General features: G+C 36.9%; 1 protein-coding gene across 1 annotated transcript; it reads right to left on the reverse strand.

The window, feature by feature from the left end:
- Positions 1–5208: 5208 nt before the first annotated feature.
- On the reverse strand, positions 5209–18313 carry LOC123524579 (general transcription factor IIE subunit 2-like). Its single transcript, XM_045302874.2, has 6 exons — positions 18188–18313; positions 12154–12550; positions 11167–11341; positions 10143–10253; positions 6262–6335; positions 5209–5527 (listed from the first exon to the last, which is right to left on the reverse strand). The coding sequence occupies exons 2-6, from the start codon at positions 12526–12528 to the stop codon at positions 5393–5395; spliced, it is 870 nt and encodes a 289-aa protein (XP_045158809.2). The 5' UTR covers positions 12529–12550; positions 18188–18313; the 3' UTR covers positions 5209–5392.
- Between the last annotated feature and the right edge of the window lie 855 nt (positions 18314–19168).

Consider the following 19168-nt stretch of genomic DNA (forward strand, 5'->3'; position numbering starts at 1 on the left):
CCCCACTTTTGGCAAAACACCCCTTTTAAAAAATTACCTAGTCAAAACACCTTGATAAAACAAGAGATGTCCATAAGACAGCCAAGCTCGACTATTCGAAATATTGTCCCAGAAGCAGGAAAATATTACCCAAAATGTTAAATATCAAAAGAGTTTTAAGTTCAAAAGGGGACATAATTTGACCAAAATGCATATCAGAGTTATGGGACTTGATGCTATCAACTAGTTTTATAACCCCGAAGGCACATGTGAAGTTTCAATTCAATATCTGCATTAGTTTTGGAGATAGTAACTTGCATGTAAAACTTTAACCAGAACTTTTTAAGTCCAAAAGGGGGCATAATTTGCCAAAAATACATGTCAGAGTTATGGGACTTGACCCAGTGAGGTTGGTAATTGATCTAGAAAATGAAAAAATAAGTTTCAAATCTATATGCCTTTAAGTAATAGCTGTATGTACTTGCACGCAAAACTTTAACCAGGATTTTCTAAGTCCAAAGGGGGCATAATTTGGCTAAAATGAAGGTCAGAGTTATGGGACTTGATGCTATCAACTAGTTTTATAACCCTAAAGACACATGTGAAGTTTCAATTCAATATGTGTCATATGATGTGGGTGAAGATGTTGAACAACTATTTTAAGTTTGAATCAAATCCATTCAGTTATAACAGAGATAGAGTGAAAGTGCATCAAAACTTTAACCTGAAAATCTAAGTGAAAAGGGGGGATAATTCAAGAAATATTGGTGCCAGAGTTATGGTCCTTATGTCAGATGATGTGGATGATGATGAGGAATAAGTATTTCAAGTTTGAATCAAATCCATCAAGTAATTACAGAGATAAGTTGAAAAAAGAGAAAATGCACCAAAACTTGAACCAAGGTGGGGACGCGGAAAGACGCTGACGCCGGGGCGAGTAGGATAGCTCTCCTTATACTTCGTATAGTCGAGCTAAGAATGATCAGTATATGTATACTGCTTCAGCCACAGTGGGTCACCAAGCCTTAGGGTACTTAGCGTGGAGAAACTTGAATACTGTTTCGAATCATGCAACTAATGTAACAGTAACTGTTGTCTGTGCTTCTTTGCCAAGAAAAAATTCCAATCAATATTTGAACATCCTTGCTGTCAGATCATAATCAACTTTCAACAGACCTCTGTTTGAGAAAGTTGAGCTATATATATATTTTATACTGCAGAAATGAAGCACTGAACAATGAACTAGGCCTTTAACAGTGATTGCAAGTTCTAGCATCGAGGTTCACTCAAGTAATTTGTCGTGCCCAGAAGGTTTCCTTGTATTTCCTGTTTGAATCGCTTGGATCTCTGAATAACTCTAGCTATTTGTGTATATCCTGGTGAACCCTGAGAGACCGGTCTTTTCCTGTGTTTTACCTAGAATATTCAACTGTGTGATAACCAGAGATGGGGTGGGGGTGGGCGCAATTGTCTACAACTAACATGTGATTTTCATGGTTTGAAGGAAACTGACACAGCTTCTAAAAAAGATGTCATTCTTTTATTCATTAAGATCTACAAGTTAAAACAGATGAAAATAAATGATATTCAACTACAAGTGTCAATTAACATAGACCTCACAGTCATCCATGTGATGTATTCTGTGATTAAATTTAATAAGGATGTGACCAAGCTATAAATGGAGAAAAATGAATAAAACTTTTCAAGTTCTTTTATTACATTCATATATCTAGAACTTTGAGTTCTGTTGTATTTTGATACACAAAGTGAGACAGTATTACTTCAAATGTCTTTTATTTCAAAAGCTATTAAGTTGCACATAGCAGATTTTTTTTCAGTTTCTTCAAATACAGTAAAAATACTGAGGTGTCATTAGGAAGAAACTATACTTCTTAATATCTATTGCACATGCTAGTTAACATTCAACTATGGAATGGCTGACACACTTGATTAAAATTCATACTTCAGTGAAATCTTTACAAGTCTACCATAACAAGGTATTTTCTTATTAAATTCCCTGCAAATGTAAAACAATGTGTTATAAATCACTTTCAAAAATTCTTAGGGTTGGAATAGGAACAATATATGACTAGGTCATGTTAAAATGTACAAAAAATATTTTACTGCTTTTTTTTTTTTTAACAAGGTAAGTATGTGAATGTTGGGATAACACATTTTTTTACGTTATAACACACACAGAATCCTGGGGGACTGGTTGTTTGACCAAGCCTGTTAGAAATTCTGCAGATGCTATAACAGAAAACGTGTTATCGCTATTCTAGCATAAAACATGTAAAAACCTAACTTAAAAGAATGTTTTATTAATCAGTGTTAATATACAAACAAGAGGGCCATGATGGCCCTATATCATTCACCTGAGTATAATTGCTTGCTTGAACAAATTTCATTGCTAAAGCTTCAAAAACAAAAACAAGAGGGCCATGATGGCCCTATATCGCTCACCTGAGTTTAGTTGCTTGCTTAAACAAATTTCTTTGCTTAAGCTTCACTAAAAAAAACTAGGTGAGTAGGTCATGGTAAAGATTATTCAAGATAATTACTGAAATCTGTTTAACAATTTAAAGTGGTGGGTTGAAATTTTCTTTGCTGTGTCCAATTTCTGCTGTTCAAAAACAAGAAAGGGTGGTTGGTATAAGGCTAGGTGTTTGAAAAAATGTAAAAGTATTGAAATCTAGTTATCAAACATCTTTAAACTGTGGTCCAATTGTATCATACGCACCTAAAAACAAGAAAGTAGGTCAGTAGGTCATGACAAGGACAATCCAAGATGAATATTGAAATCTGTATCAAACATTATGCTTGTGGTCCAAATTTCTTTGCCACTGCTTCAAAAACAAACAAGAGGGTCATTGACCCTAAAGTGCTCACCTGTGTATAAGGCTTTAAGTGTGTTTGTATAACGTAATGGTACAAGTATTGATAGGTTACTTCTATGTTAGCCATCACACACATTCTTTAACCTAGGGCAATAGTTAGACAGTACAACTCTGATATCATACGCCAAATATCAAGGCTCTAGCTATTATTGATTCAGAGAAGAAGATTTTCAAGCCTATAGTAAGTACATGTCACATACAGGGGCGTGGCCATTTTTGACCTTAGGGCAATAATTTGGTCAATTATGGTAGAGATTAAACCCTTATATCACACCAAATATCAAAGCTCAAGAGAAAAAGATTTTTAAAGTGATGTACTATGAACAAGACCCTACATGTTAATAATTGAACCAAATGTTTGTGTAAAGTTTCATCAAAATCCATTCAGTGGTTTTGGAGGAGATGTTGTTTAAAGAAATTGTTGATGAAAAGTGACCACGCCCACTGGCCACCATGTTTTTTAACGAATCGGAATAATATGAACAATCTTGGTAGAGGGTCACACAAGGACCATTTGTGCAAAGTTATTTTAAAATCAGGCCAGCAGTTTCACACAAGAAGATTTTTTTTTAATTTCCACTATATACATATAGGGAAAAGTGACCACACCCCCTGGCAGCCATGTTTTTTGACGAATCCGAATAATTTGAACAATCTTTGTAGAGGGTCAAATAAGGACCATTTGTGTAAAATTATTTTAAAATTGGGCCAGCAGTTTCACACAAGAAGATTTTTAATGTTTCAGCTATATACATATAGTGAAAAGTGGCCAAGCCCTCTGGCGGCAATAATTTTTAATGAATCAAAATAATTTGAACAATCTTGGTTGAGGGTCATACAAGGACCATTTGTGTGAAATTATTTTAAAATTGGGCCAGCAGTTTCACACAAGAAGATTTTTTTAATTTCCACTATATACATATAGGGAAAAGTGACCACGCCACCTGGCGGCCATGTTTTTTTACGAATCAGTATAATTTGAACAATCTTGCTAGAGGGTGACAGAAGGACCATTTGTGTAAAATTATTTCAAAGTCGGACCATTGGTTTAGGAAGAGATGTCGTTTGAAGATTTTTCTATTTTTAGTTCTGGCGGCCCTATGTGCAACCAAGCGGAACCGTTTGACCAACTTTGGAAGAGGAACTCTCAAGGAACATCCAGGCCAAGTTTCATCAAAATCCATTCAGTGGTTTTGGAGGAGATGTCGTTTAAACATAATTGTTGACGATGTACGACTTGACGAACAGACGACGGACACAGCGTGATCACAATACCTCACCATGAGCACTTTGTGCTCAGGTTAGCTAAAAAGTCTATGTAAAACAAGGGACCACCCGGGCGTGGCCTATTCTGACCCCCTGGGTCATGATTTGAACAATCTTGGTAGAGAACCACTAGAGCATAACACATACTAAATATCTAAGCTCTGGCCCTTATGGTTTAAGACAAAAAAATTTTTAAAGATTTTTCCCTGTACAAGTCTATATTTAAACCATGTGCCCCCAGGGCGGGGCCATATTTGACCCCAGGGGAATAATTTGAACAAACTTGGTAGAGGACCATTACATGATGCTACATACCAAATATCAAAACCCTAGATCCTGTGGTTTTGGACAAGAAGATTTTCAAAGTTTTTACCTATGTAAGTCTATATAAACCATGTGAACCCCAAGGCAGAGCCATATTTGACCCCAGGGGGATAATTTGAACAAACTTGGTAGAGGACCACTAGATGATGCTACATACCAAATATCAAAGCCCTAGGCCCTGTGGTTTTGAAGTTTTTTCCTATACAAGTCTTTATAAACCATGTGACCCCCGGGGTGGGGCCATATTTGACCCTAGTGGGATAATTTGAACAATCTTGGTAAAGGACCACTAGATGATGCTACATACCAAATATCAAAGTCCTAGGACCTGTGGTTTTGGATAAGAAGATTTTTAAATTTTCCCTATATGTCTATGTAAGCCATGTGACCCCCAGGGCGGGGCCATATTTGACCCTAGGGGGATAATTTGAACAATCTTGGTTGAGGACCACTAGATGATGCTACAGACCAAATATAAAACCCCATGACCTGTGGTTTTGGACTGTGAAGTTTCATCAAAATTGGCCTGGTGGTTTAGGAGGAGATGTTGTTTAAAGTAAAGTGTGGACGGACGGACGCCGGACGGTGAGCGATCACAATAGCTAATAATCACCCAGAGCTAATAAAATAAAGAGCCATTACTCTGCCAATATTGATTAAACTTGCACCTGACGTCAGTATGCAAATCTCGGCTCTGAACTTATCCCTCCTATAAAGTTTAGTTTAAACCCCAACTAGAACCTTTGAAGAAATAATCAAGACAAGTTAAAAACGCCAGGAATATGCCAAACAAGGCTTAGGAGAGATCCTTTCTAAGACTGCTTGAAATCCAACATGAGTTTGTAGAAGCAGCCTGGACTTTTTTTCATGTCAGGCATGATAAATTAAATGTCTCCCACACTGTGTATGGAGACTTAGTCACAAGATCAGCTGGTTTTGCTGGCTTTAAATTCACCGTAGTCTTGTAAAACGCCTGCTAAATGTTCGTTGTGTTTCTTGAATGACCTTTTACCACCTTTCTTCTTTCTCTTCTGCACTGGTGCTGCTTTAATTCCAACATCCTGCAAGCAACATATTAAATACAGTTATAATGTACTACGATCAGAAAGAGGTCTACAACTCTTGCAGAAAGATAAGTCCATGTCATATTTAAAATATCTTTTATGGCCATAAATTTTGTCTCAGAAACATTATCTAAAGACTACTTGACCCTTATTTAGTTTTAGACAATCTTTCTATTTCAATTTCACTAGCAGTTTTCTTCAGAGTTTTGATTTTAGTTGTAGACTTGTCAAGTTGATATACAAACATTAAAACTTGAATAAACTTTATTCCATATATAAATCTCCCCAAGGCAAAAAAAGGTATATAGTAATCTCCAGTTAAAATGAACTCCTTATTTTTAATTGGGACACAAAATGTATTTCTTATGTCCGATAATTTGCAACATCCATGACCGCTATAATCATTTGAATTTAGATGGGACAAAGAATGGCTCAATCAGGACATTTCAAATTGTTCTTTATTACAACCATTTTTGTAATAAAGAGAAGCTTACTGTATAGAGTAAACATTTATGCTGAGCACAAGAATACAACCAGCACCGGTTCAATCACTTTAGAACACTTCCATTGCATCGTTGAGATCCAATAACAGTATCTGATCATACTCTCAACAAAGTCAAAATAAAAAGCATTGTGGTAATCATTGTTTATTAAGTGAATAGCAAAAAAACAGTAAAACTTTTGATGTCTTTAACAAAAATATAGTTTAATTAGTGAACTGAGGCACTCACCTGCATGGATGTAATTCCCTGTTTTTCTAGATATTCTTCAATTTTCCTTTCATCCTGCCCTTCAACAGATACACCTGCAAGATAGTCATGTACTATACATCCTGCCCTTCAACATAACAAGAGGGTCATGATGACCCTGAATCGCTCACCTGAGTAATATGAGCCAAATGTTTCAAATGGCAAACTGACCCTAAAATATTAGAAAGTAGGTCAGTAGGTCACATTCATGGTCACTGAAAGTCAGTTTTAAGATTGTACATGTCATCCAAATTTCAAGGCTGTATCTTAAAAAACAAGAAAGTAGGTCAGTAGGTCAAGGTCACAGCCAAGTGACTCCTAATCACTTGGGGTCATCTGGTAATTATAATTAAACAGTCTAGGAAATATGATCTGATAATTTTTGAAGTATTTATTCCTATATAACTCATATAACAAGTGACCCCCAGGGCGGGGCCTCTTTTCACCCCAGAGGGGCATAATTTGAACAGTCTTGTTAGAGATCCACTAGGCAATGCTACATACCAAATATCAAAGGCCTAGGCCTTGAACTTTCAGAAAAGACGATTTTAATTTTTTTCCCTATGTAAGTCTATGTTAAATTTGTGACCCCCAGGGCAGGAGGGCAGGGCCTCTTTTCACCCCAGGGGCATAATTTGAACAATTTTGGTAGAGGACTACAAGGCAATGAAACTTAACAAATATCAAAAGCCTAGGCCTTGCAGTTTCAGGCAAGAAGATTTTTAAAGTTTTTTCCTATATAAGTCTATGTAAAACTTGAGACCTCCCAGGGCAGGGCCTCTTTTCATCCCAGGTGCACAATTTGAACAATCTTCATAGAGGACCATTAGATAATGTCACATGCCAAATATCAAGGCTCTATGCCTTGCGGTTTTGGACAAGAAGATTTTCAAAGTTTTTCCTTTTGGTTGCCATGGCAACCAGAGTTCTGCATGGAATTCAATTCTTTGAAATAATTTTGAAAGGGGGCCACCCAAGGATCATTCCTGTGAAGTTTGGTGTAATTCTGCCCAGTGGTTCAGAAGAAGATTTTTTAGAAAATGTTCAAGAGACGGACCAAGACATGACACGACAATAGTCAAGAGCTCATACCATGAGCCTTTGGCTCAGGTGAGCTAAAAATGTGGAAGATGAACATATTACATATAAACTGTGTCCTTCAGTATAAACACGTGCAAGATAAATGAAATACAAGTATATATCCAGTCCTTCTACAGACAGACCTGCAAGATACTAGTAAACATGTAATATATGCCATGCCCTTCTATAGACACACCTGCAAGATAAACATGTGATATATGCCATGCCCTTCTGCAGACACACCTGCAAGATAAACATGTAATATATGCCATGCCCTTCTGCAGACACACCTGCAAGATAAACATGTAATATATGCCATGCCCTTCTGCAGACACACCTGCAAGATAAACATGTAATATATGCCATGCCCTTCTGCAGACACACCTGCAAGATAAACATGTAATATATGCCATGCCCTTCTACAGACACACCTGCAAGATAATCGTGTAATATATGCCGTGCCCTTCTGCAGACACACTTGCAAGATAAACATGTAACATACATTTTGACCATCCGCAGACACAGTTTTCAATCTCCTGGTCACTGTAACCTTGACTTTTGACCTACTGACCCCCAAAACAAAAGGGATCTTCTACTGACCACAGACATTCATCCTATAAAGCTTAACAACTGTAGATCTACTGACCACACACAACAATCCTATAAAGTTTGATGACTATAGGCCAAAGTGTTCTTTAGTTACTTTGCAGAAACCATTTCCAATGCTGAGGTCACTTAGAACTGACCCGTGACCTACCCCAAAATGTAGGGGTCATCTACTTACTGCAGGCAATCCTACTATGAAGTTTGACCAATGTGAGACCAAGCAATCCCTACTCATTGAACAGAAACCAAGTGGTCTGCTGGAAGACAGACCGACAAACCAGCAATGAATATGATTTTCCTACTGACCTAGTTTTTAACTCCAGACGACCAAATTATGAACTGGTTCGAAAACTTGGAGGGGTTCATGAAGACAGGGCCAACACTTTGACCTCTAGTGTGGTAACAGTGAAACTGTGCTGACGAACACTTAACCACACACCTGTACTATTAGCTCACTGATTCCTTGTGACATGTTTGGGAAAAGATTAAGGTGTCAGTTTAGAAATAATAGGCATTCAAATTACATGAGTTTACAGCATAAATATACACTGACTTTACACAATATTTTATGTCAACAAAAATAAGAGTAACTGCCATTTTATGGTGCTATCTCCCTAACTAATTAGAATAATTAGGTATAAAGAATAAACATGAGGTTTGTAAAACATGTATGCCCCACATGATAGTCTGTCCCATTTTCAGTCCAAAGACCACTATGAACATGCCCTTAACCAACTGACCCTATCACAGGAAATGTTATCTGCTGACGAAGGGCAATCATCTTATCAAAGGGTTCTAAAGTTACTGAGCAGAAACCGTTGGCAGTTTTGAGGTCACTGTGACCTTGACCTTTGACATAATGAAATACAAAACAATAAAATGTCATCTACTGACCACAGGCAATCATTCTATGAAATTTGACGAGTCTAGGCCAAAGCTATCTTTAGTTATGGAGTGGAAACCATTTTAGTCTTTTGGTCAGTATGACCTTGACCTTTGACCTACTGACCCTGAAAACTACAGGATTCATCTATTGACCACAGGCAATAAATCTATGAAGTCTGACAAATGTAGACCAAAGTATTCTTTATTGTGCAGAAACTGTTTTCAGTTGCAATGTCAATGTGACCTTGACCTTTGTCTTACTGACCTCCAAAAATAATAGTGGTCATCTACTGACCACAGGCAATGATCCTCTGAGGTCGGACCATTGTGTGACTAAACGTTCTTTGGTAACAGTTTATAAACCAAATGGTCTACCAACTTAGTGATGGATAAACAAACTGACAATGAGCAAAACAATATACCCCCTCTCTCTGCTTTGTAGCGAGGCATAAAAAGTACAGTCATTCTGTTGTGCATAATCAATTACATTTATTTCTGATTTATTTATATGCCTAGGTGTGTGACCATCTGAAATTTGTGTCCCCACTTCCTGTCACTGTTACTTGTTGACAGTGCAAGTCATTAGTAAACTTCTACATAACCTTGGGTTGGTAGTACAAGTCATCAGGGGTATGGGTTGGAGGTAAGGGAGGTAATGGTATGGATACTTCAAAATATCATCAATAAACACAAGATTAACCTTTAGCCTGCTAAATTTCTAAAATGGACTGGTCCATCATTCAATTTGGGCAATGCCATTTATAATTCGAATGGGTGTTTCACTGAAAATTTACTGACTGAATAGCGAACAGTGCAGATCATGACCAGCCTGCATGGATGTGCAGGCTGATCTTGGTCTGCACTGGTCGCAAAGACAGAATCACTTGCCGCCAGCAGGCCAAAGGTTAAAGAAACTGAAAAAGTAATTTTTCCATTTTTTTTGTTGTTGTTTGGGGAGGAGTGGGTAGGAAGGAGAGGTAAAATTGCAAATAAAACCACAGGTGCACAACTTCACGTGCTGAACAACATTCCTATAAACTGCATAAATTGAGTAAGTCAAGGGCCATAACTCTGGTTTGGATGAGTAAAATCCCAAACAAAACCCAAGGTGCAAAACTTCGCATGATGATTAACAATCATACAAGGCTTGATGACTCTAGGTCAAATACTTTTTAAGATATGTACTACAGAAATTCATATGGATGAATGGACAGACTACAGACAAGTCCTCAATTTTGGGGTCACAAAAAGATGTCACTTTTATTGTGAATACTATGGCCGTAGAAAATTACCTCTCCATAATTTTGTAAAGTCTTCATCCACATTGAACTGGCAGTATTTGTCATTGTAGTACAAGATCTTCTTCTTGTCATTGGGACGTGTAATATACAATATACTGTCACCTGTAACGTAAGTAAAAGAATAAGTTTTTTGTTATTGCAGTTGCTAAACATACACGCTGTTACAACCTCTCTTAACACTGCACATAAAATCCTTGGATAAACAAGAGGCAGCCATAAAACTGCGCACTCAAGGCCATAACTTGGCAAGACTAATTTAACTGAGCTATTTTTTCCTTTACAATTTATCACAAATAAAACTCTTATTCTGAAAATGAAAAGAACTCGCATGAAAAGTTTAAACCAAATTTTCTAAGCCAAAAAAGGGTCATAATTTGAATTAATTTCAACCAAGAGTTCTCTAACTTGGATATGTAAGTTATGTTTGATGAGAAGGATATGATGGGCGATGTATCAATCAAATATTATATTATGCAGTTGTTACTGAGATACAGGTTGATAGTTAGTTGTATGCAAAACTTTGACCAAATTTTTCTAATAAAAAAATGGCAAAAAAAACCTAATGATCTTAGTCAATAGTTATTTAACTTGGTTATGCAAAGTAAAACGAGATGAGAAGAACATTTTGTGTGGAGTTGCAATCCAATACATACAGCTGTTACTGGGATATAGCTTTCATAGTTAGTAGCACGCAATATAAAACTTAAAATAAAAGTCATCTATAACCATAGCCTATAAAGTTCAAAGGCTGTAGGCCTAAGTGTTCTCCAGCTATTGATCCAAAACGTTTTCAGTGATAAAGTCACTGTAACCTTGACCTTTGACCCTGAAAAAAAGAGGTCATTTACTGACCAGAGGCGATCACCCTATGAAGTTTGTCCATTGAAGATCCAAGCATTTAGCTACTGATCAGAAATTATATGGTTAACTGACTGACCTACCTACCACAAACATTGGAGAGTTGGTTGGGGGTGAGGGAGAGTACAAAAATAAAGTAAACCTGCGATCAGCATACCTAATTTTTTTAAAGCCTGTTGACAATGGGGTAAACTTTCTTCAATATCATCTAGCAGTAAGCCGCCATCACCATGTAAGTCACAGCGCTTCAGTAGATTGAGGAAAGCTTTACGATCTTTCAGTTCATATGTTGGTTTATATTTGTACTTTGTCTCTCCATCTTCCTGTATAATCTAAAATATGACAAAACAGGTCACTGTCATCTATTTAATGTAAGCTATTAAAACAAATACTGGTACATGATGAACACTGCATTAATTTCAAAAATTAATATTATCACTGGATTAGAGGTCATAAAAATTCATTTAGTCTATAAACATCATTTATTAGGAATGACACTATCTTTCCTGTTACCATACAATACATTAAGTATCAGGAGTATTAAATAACATTTATACACATAATAAGACATGAATTAATTTGTTTGAAATTCATAGATAATATTTGAGCCGTGCCATGGGAAAACTAACATAGTGGCTTTGCGACCAGCATGGATCCAGACCAGCCTGCGCATCCACGCAGTCTGGTCAGGATCCATGCTGTTCGCTTTTAAAGCCTATAGTAATTAGAGGAACTGTTAGCGACCAGCATGGATCCTGACCAGACTGTGCGGATGCGCAGGCTGATCTGGATCCATGCTGGTCGCAAAGCCACTATGTTGGTTTTCCCATAGCGCGGCTCATTAAGCTTTTTGTTTGAATGATAACCAACATGTCTTGAAGCAGACATCCACTTCTATGTCCAGATAAGATAGTCCTTGAAGAGTTATCTTTCACTGGATTCAATTTCCCGTACAGGACCAAATTTTTCCGAGAAGTCCAAAAGCTATATCATGGGAAAAAAAACTAAGGAACTCCACAATCAAGTTTTCAACACAAAGTAATATCAGATGCAACATTTTTAGGTGCCATCCCTATTTAACTTTTAAGCATCAAACTTCAGTATTTTCCATGTTATTCAATATAAATTATGAAACTTTACAAACCTGAATCTTCTGATTATTTGGCAAAGCTTCTGTCACTAACCAATGTTTGTTTTTATTTCCAACATCTAACTGATTTGTCTCGTCCAAAATTTCGTCAATGTTCAAAGGATAAGAATCATTATCTTGGTGCCTTTTTTTCATAAAGTTCACAATTTTAGCAAGAATTCCAAACTTCAACTGAGAGCTTCCCTGAGCTGTTTTATAGTCAAATGAAGCGTTGCTTGACTTTGGTTCTTTTGGTCTAGACGAAGTAATCTTTGCTTTCTTTGCCTTATCATTATCATGACTTGATTTGGATTTTCTTTTCTCGACTGTGGGCTGTGCAAGAGCTCTGTTCATAAACTTTGCCCTTTCTTTCAGAAGTGCTGGATCCATGTTGCCTAGAATGTTCTATTACCTGTAAAATATAAAATACTGTACCTGATCAACACTAATAAAACTACCCAGTAGAGCTGTTTGTAAAACACGTAAGCCCACTATAGTAAAGATAGTACGTTGTTTTGAGTCTCAAGGTCAACTTTAAAACGACAGGGTCTATCTAGAAGTAGATTCTACTGACAACATGAAATGCCTTATGTGCAATAAATCCAGAAAGTACTGACCAAAGGCAAGTCACTGAGAAAGTAACAGTGATATATTAATTATAATAAGAAAACAAGCCCTGTACCCTAGCAGCTGCATTTTTGACACATCAAGGTGGCTTCATTAGCAACTATGGTTCATTTCCATGAAATTTTTAAAAATTCAACCAGTTTTTAAAAAGAAGAAAACCTTTGAAGAGTTTTCTTTGTTGTTTTAGTTCTAGCAGCCGTGTTTCTGAAAAAACAAAATTACTTGATGAACTTAAAAGACTATTGTCCTACAAGATACATTTCTGTATTAATAGAAATATGATTGCTCTACAACAATCCCTTGAGTTTCATAGCTCAGATATCATAAGTAACATTTTTGGTCGACAGTCATCCAAGAATCATTTCTGCCAAAAAACTGAACAACTTGAAAACTGGCCTGCAGATTTAGAGCAGATAATTTTCAAAGTTCTCTAAATGTTGGGTTACATAGGGAAAAGTAGCTCACCCTCTCCTCTCCACCTTCCACAATCAACAACTATGTTTATCTAAACTTATAATGGCTTTAGGACAGTTACAGTGGTAGTCGGCCACCCTGGGAACATGTCCGTGAAATTATTTTAAACAAGAGCTGTCACTAATGGTGGCAAATGCCCCCGCAGCACCTTGACCTGGTGACCTTTGACCTGGTGACCCCAAAGTCAGTAGGGGTGGTGTACTCAGTAAGTACTATCAGCATGTGAAGTTTGAAGGTCCTGGGTGCAGTGGTTCGCGAGTAAAGTGCCTTCATGAAAAAAGTTAACATTGGCCCCTGTGACCTTGACCTTTAGTCATTAGGGGTGGTGTACTCATTAAGTACTATCAGCATGTGAAGTTTGAAGGTCCTGTGTGAAGTGGTTCGTGAGTAAAGTGCCTTCATGCAAAAAGTTAACGTTGGCCCCTGTGACCTTGACCTTTGACCTGGTGACCCTAAAGTCAGTAGAGATGGTGTACTCAATAAGTACTAGCAGCATGTGAAGTTTGAAGGTCCTGGGTGCAGTGGTTCGAGAGTAAAGTGCCTTCATGCAAAAAGATAACGTTGGCCCCTGTGACCTTGACCTTTGACCTGGTGACCCCAAAGTCAGTAGAGATGGTGTACTAGTAAGTACTATCAGCATGTGAAGTTTGAAGGTCCTGGGTGAAGTGGTTCGCGAGTAAAGTGCCTTCATGCAAAATGTTAACGTTGGCCCATGTGACCTTGACCTTTGACCTGGTGACCCAAAAGTTAGTAGGAATGGTGTACTCAATAAGTACTATCAGCATGTAAAGGTTAAAGGTCCTGGGTGCAGTGGTTCGCGAGTAAAGTGCCTTCATGCAAAAAGTTAAAGTTGGTCCCTGTGACCTTCACCTTTGACCTAGTGACCCCAAAGTCAGTAGTAGGGGTTTGCGAGTAAAGTACCTTCATGCAAAAAGTTAACGTTGGCCCCTGTGACCTTGACCTTTGATCCAAAAGTCAGTAGGGGTGGTGTACTCAATAAGTACTATCAGCATGTGAAGTTTGAAGGTCCTGGGTGCAGTGGTTCAAGAGTAAAGTGCCTTCATGCAAAAAGTTAACGTTGTGACAAACGAACTAACTAACGAACGGAAGGACAGTTGAAAACTAATATGCCTCCCTTCGGGGGCATAAAAATGACTAGACATTAATGAGGATATAGTGTTTTAATATTTTTTCTATTTTCAGCTCTGGTGGGCTATGATCCTTCAAAAATCTTCATAAATTGGTGGACAGTTACCCAAGAAGCATTTCTGTGAAATAATTTTAAAATCTGAACGTGGGTTTAGATATTGTTTCAATTTTCTATTTTAAGCTGTAGTGGCCAAGTTTTTGACAAATCATAATATTATGTACAATATTGGTAATGGGTCAAAGTCCAGTCTTGAGTGTAACAAGTCCTCACATTATGGGAACATTTGTGACATTTTTTTTTCAAAATAACTGGACATTTTGCACCATTATGGACCAAACACAAACTAGACCCTCAGTGTGACTTTGACCTTTGAGCTAGGGGTCTGTGTCGTCTTGCATGCAATAAGTTTCATTATTATCTCTCAAATGACCAGACACAAAGTGTGATGGATGGACTCAGCTCGTTTTTATATCTCCCTTTTGAAGGAACAAAGGGTCACCCCTCTTGTGGCCACAGGTTTGGATAAATCCAAATAATCTTAACAATCTAGGTAGAAGGTCTCCCATGAAACATTTGTGCGATATTATTTCAAAATCAAGATGACAATATTATTGATCGTGATTATGTTATTTGAAATTTTTAGGTCAAGAGACCATGGTTTCTAACAAATCAGCATAATTTGAACAATATTAGCAGGGTTCAACAATAAGATCTGCAAATTGTGTCCAGGCAAGCAAAAAAACAAAAACATTCTCAATTGCCTGTAAGGCAAGCTGTTAAGTCCTAATAAACTATTTTCCAAGAAAATTTACAGTTTGTGAGGTGTGTCATTATTCTCTAGGATAGCACAACAGCAAGGAAAATTCAAACCTTCACATCTGATTTTTCATAGATTTTCTCATCAGTTTGATTAAAAATATCAATATTATCAGCATATATTTTCAATACTTTAAATTAGCAGGCAGATTTACCAAATGCAACATCCGCGCAGTCTGGTCAGGCTCCATGCTGTTCGCTTTTAAAGCTTTAGTTGGATGAATCTAGATAGCCAACAGCAGGAGCCGAACCAAACTGCCGGATGCATGCAGTCTGGTTCTGTATCCATGCTGTCGCAAACCCTATAATTGGTTTACTCAATGGCCGGCGTCATCAAATATAAGATTAAAAGCTTTGTTGCCTGATTTACAAACTATTGACATTATTCAAAATTTCAACATGTCCAAAACATTGCGGAATGATACTTATTTCACTTGGGTAGTGATTACATTTTACTCAGACTTTATCATAGACACCCTGTGTGAAATCTCAAACTTTTAACTAAAATAAAGGTTTTAAAGGGAATTCCTACAGTTTTTTATGCGCATCTTTCTGCGCAGCCGACACTACATAATTATGGAAAATTGAGGTGAAGTCAACATTTGTTGAAACATGTGACAGACAATCTTAATATGAAGAATCTTGAATAAAATAACATATTTTAATAAGTTTTATCAGTAATCAAATGTTGGTACTGGTTTATGTCGTATTGACATGTATCATGTCTGACATGTATCATGCAAATTGCCATTTGCGGCTGTGTTTTGACAGCGCATTTTAGTACAAAAACAGTATTGTTCATATAATGTTAGACAATTAACTTTGTATTGATAAGACAGTATCTCCTTTCAGGTCATTTGGTATTCAATTATAGAAAGGATTAAGAATTTTTTAAACTTTATTTTTAACTTCTAGCAGATATAATCAATTTGGTCAGGTTCACGCCATTTTTCGTCCGGACAGGTGTTGTATTCAAGCAGTCTTAACATAAAATTTAGCCTGGTGACCCATACATTTTTGGCCATTTTTATGTTCACAATACAATTATCTATACACAAGAAAAAACAGGAAAAAATATCTATGAAGCAGTTTTTTCAAAATTAAAAAAAAACAACTCTTTACTATGTATATTTTTCATTGAAAAAAGTTCACAAAAATGAATATGAAACAAGATTTTTTTTTCATTTGTACCCATTATTGTAATGAAATAGTATTACAAATATGACTTTGATATCAAATAAGTATATTATAAAATCTGTAAAAAGAATAAATCTTATTGTGCTGTCTATATTTTTGTTGATATTTATAAAAAAGCAGAAAATTATGAACATGTTGAAAAATCGCTAGCAGTTTCAGCAACAGTTCAAAACAATTTTCCACCAAAACAAGCCTGGTGACCCATTGTTTTTATCTGTTCATTGTTTTCAGCACAAATTTTCCTATCATATATCGTCAATATGTGAATTTGAAAAAATCTATGAAAGGAAAAAAAACTATATGAATTCTCTTTAAATCGATATAATATTTCAATGAAACTTCAAAGGTTTGTTCAGAGGCGTAGAGACGATTTGAGCATTGGGGCGGCGGAGGGGGTGGGTTCGGGAGTGGGTGTCCCCCTCCTATGAACGGGGTCGGGGGTGGCCCTGGGAAAATTTTGCATATAGCTAGAGTAAATGGTGTAATCTGTCGACTTCTTGGACTGCTCAGTATCTGTTGAACATACTCGGTTGTTTTTTTCCAGTTTTCACCCCTATTTACAGTTTACTATGTTTATAAACACTGTAATGGCGTAACGATGTTAGATACGGATAATGTCTTACCAGGGTAAAACCAGTAATGTCTAAGTAGGGGATCGAGCACAATACCCTGACTTAAAGGGGTAATCCAATCCTTATAGCATTTTAGTCATTAAATGGCATTATAAAGGTAAAACGCAATTCACTGTTTCTTTGAACCATTGAGGGTTCAGGGTTCTTTTTACCAAATGATCGATTTGGAAATGCAAAATTGCGAGGCTTATTGGCCTTTTATATGTTTATGTAGAAGCTGTAATACTTGTTAATTCAATTAGATCTGTAAAATCTATGAGGATTTTTCTACATTTTATGCGCTGAATTTAATCATTATGATTGGTGCCTTTGATTTTCAAACAATATGTTTAAGTGTCAAAAATATTTAATTTAATATATTTTATGTAAAGACATCTAAAGATCCTGATTTGCGTTTGTGTTTCACTCAAGATATTTTCCTTTGTTGGCAGAATTAATTAATTGCAAGTTTGGCAGTAAGCAATCAAATACGTCATTAATTAATGTATTGCCGAGTCTGCTGGGCGTGAAAATACAGCGACCTTGGTCGTTGCGGATTATCACTTTTGTACAATACCCTGTGATCTAGCAAGGTGTCAGCGATATGACAAGATTCTGTGTACATATCAGTCGCCTATGCACTTCATGATAAATGGAAGACCGCTGTATTTATTTTCAATTATATTTTCTAGCCTTTTCAAAAATTTACGAGTGCAGCATTTTGCCGCTTCTCGAAATATTGGGGCGGCAGATGCCGCCCCTGCCGCCCCAGCTCCTACGCCCTTGCTGTTGTTTGTAGCATCATCTGGGGCACGTGCAGTGAAAAATCTTAATCTGATTTCTAAAATAGTGTGATAATTATTTTTAAATTCACTATAATTATGTTCACTGTAAATATACTTCGTTATACCCAAGTGGAAACTGGCAGTACTCAAAAATGCTGCTCTCTGATTGGTCAATTAAAACCCCTAATGTACTGTGATGTCATGATAAAGTTATGAATATCAATAACAGCATCCGATCTCTGGTGTTATCCGAACACCACCAATATGCAAGCTCAAGCTTCTTGTAATTCTGTGACAATTTTATGACTTAGAGAATATTTTGTTTACTTCCGTTCACATCATTAAAACTGGTGAATATACACATAGTAATATGAATAGTGAATGAATACCTTTTTACTAATAAATAAGTGATTTTGTTGCGTTAAATTTTTGTTGTTGTTGTTGTTATTCAAAAAGTTGCCCGACAGTCGCATATTCGAATTAATATCACGTTGAGCATCTCCTGCTTAATTGATTGCCTACAGATACAGCGACATGCATCGTTCATGTAATTACTAAACTCAGGCGCGTCGTGAGGAATCTGGCATTGGGGCGGCGTGAGACATTGACGGGGTTGGGGCGTCCCCTCCCAGGTTGTGGGATTTTTAGATAAATTGCACGAACCATTCATTAAAGGGGTAAAAACAAAAAAGAGTGATGTGAAAGACAAATAACGCTCGATTCCTTTTTATAAAATGTAATTGCATTGTACAGATAACTTACACTTAAAACGCTTCCAACTTACTTAGAAGTCCCAACCAGGTTAACCAGACAGATGCACCCCTCAGTCTCCGACAATTTCATGTCAACTCGGACTTCTTTAAATTCTCCTTCCCTCACACCACAATCCTGTGGAACAGGTTACCCCCGCATATTGCGACTCTGCCTGATCTTGAAGTCTCAAGCAGGCAGTGGCCCTGATCCAGTATTTAATATAGCAGTTGTTTTTAACCTTCTTTTACTCTATTACTGTTTCTAACATTTTAACAATGCTATGTCCCATAGTCTCACTATGTCTGGAAGACTTTTTCCAGTTTTACTTTTATTCTTCACTAATACCCGGCGTGCACCCTGCCCATAATACTCACAAGAGGCGTGAGGCAGATAGATAAAATATTTTTACTTTATTCTGTATCTGTATCTGTATAAATACGTAGTAGAAGTCCAATTCTGGCACATTAACTACGGGTTTGTTCGTAGGGAATTTAGTCCCTTTTCTGTACGACACATTTAAAGCCGTTTAGTGTCTCTACACTTTGATTGTCATTAAGGGCGTTCCAGTCAGGTATTGTTTTTAAAAAGAAACTATTTTTATATACTTCAGTTTTGGC

Source organism: Mercenaria mercenaria, chromosome 3 (assembly GCF_021730395.1).
Source record: "Mercenaria mercenaria strain notata chromosome 3, MADL_Memer_1, whole genome shotgun sequence".
In the NCBI taxonomy this organism is placed as follows: domain Eukaryota; kingdom Metazoa; phylum Mollusca; class Bivalvia; order Venerida; family Veneridae; genus Mercenaria; species Mercenaria mercenaria.

Bases quoted from the DNA above. Each gene is read 5' to 3' on its own strand.
- LOC123524579 (XM_045302874.2), bottom strand. From the start codon at position 12,528: ATGGATCCAGCACTTCTGAAAGAAAGGGCAAAGTTTATGAACAGAGCT. The intron at 10,254-11,166 runs GTATGCTGATCG...CTTACGTTACAG, and splicing joins ACAGGCTTTAAAAAAATTAG to GTGACAGTATATTGTATATT. The intron at 6,336-10,142 runs GTAATTTTCTAC...ACTATCTTGCAG, and splicing joins CTTTACAAAATTATGGAGAG to GTGTATCTGTTGAAGGGCAG.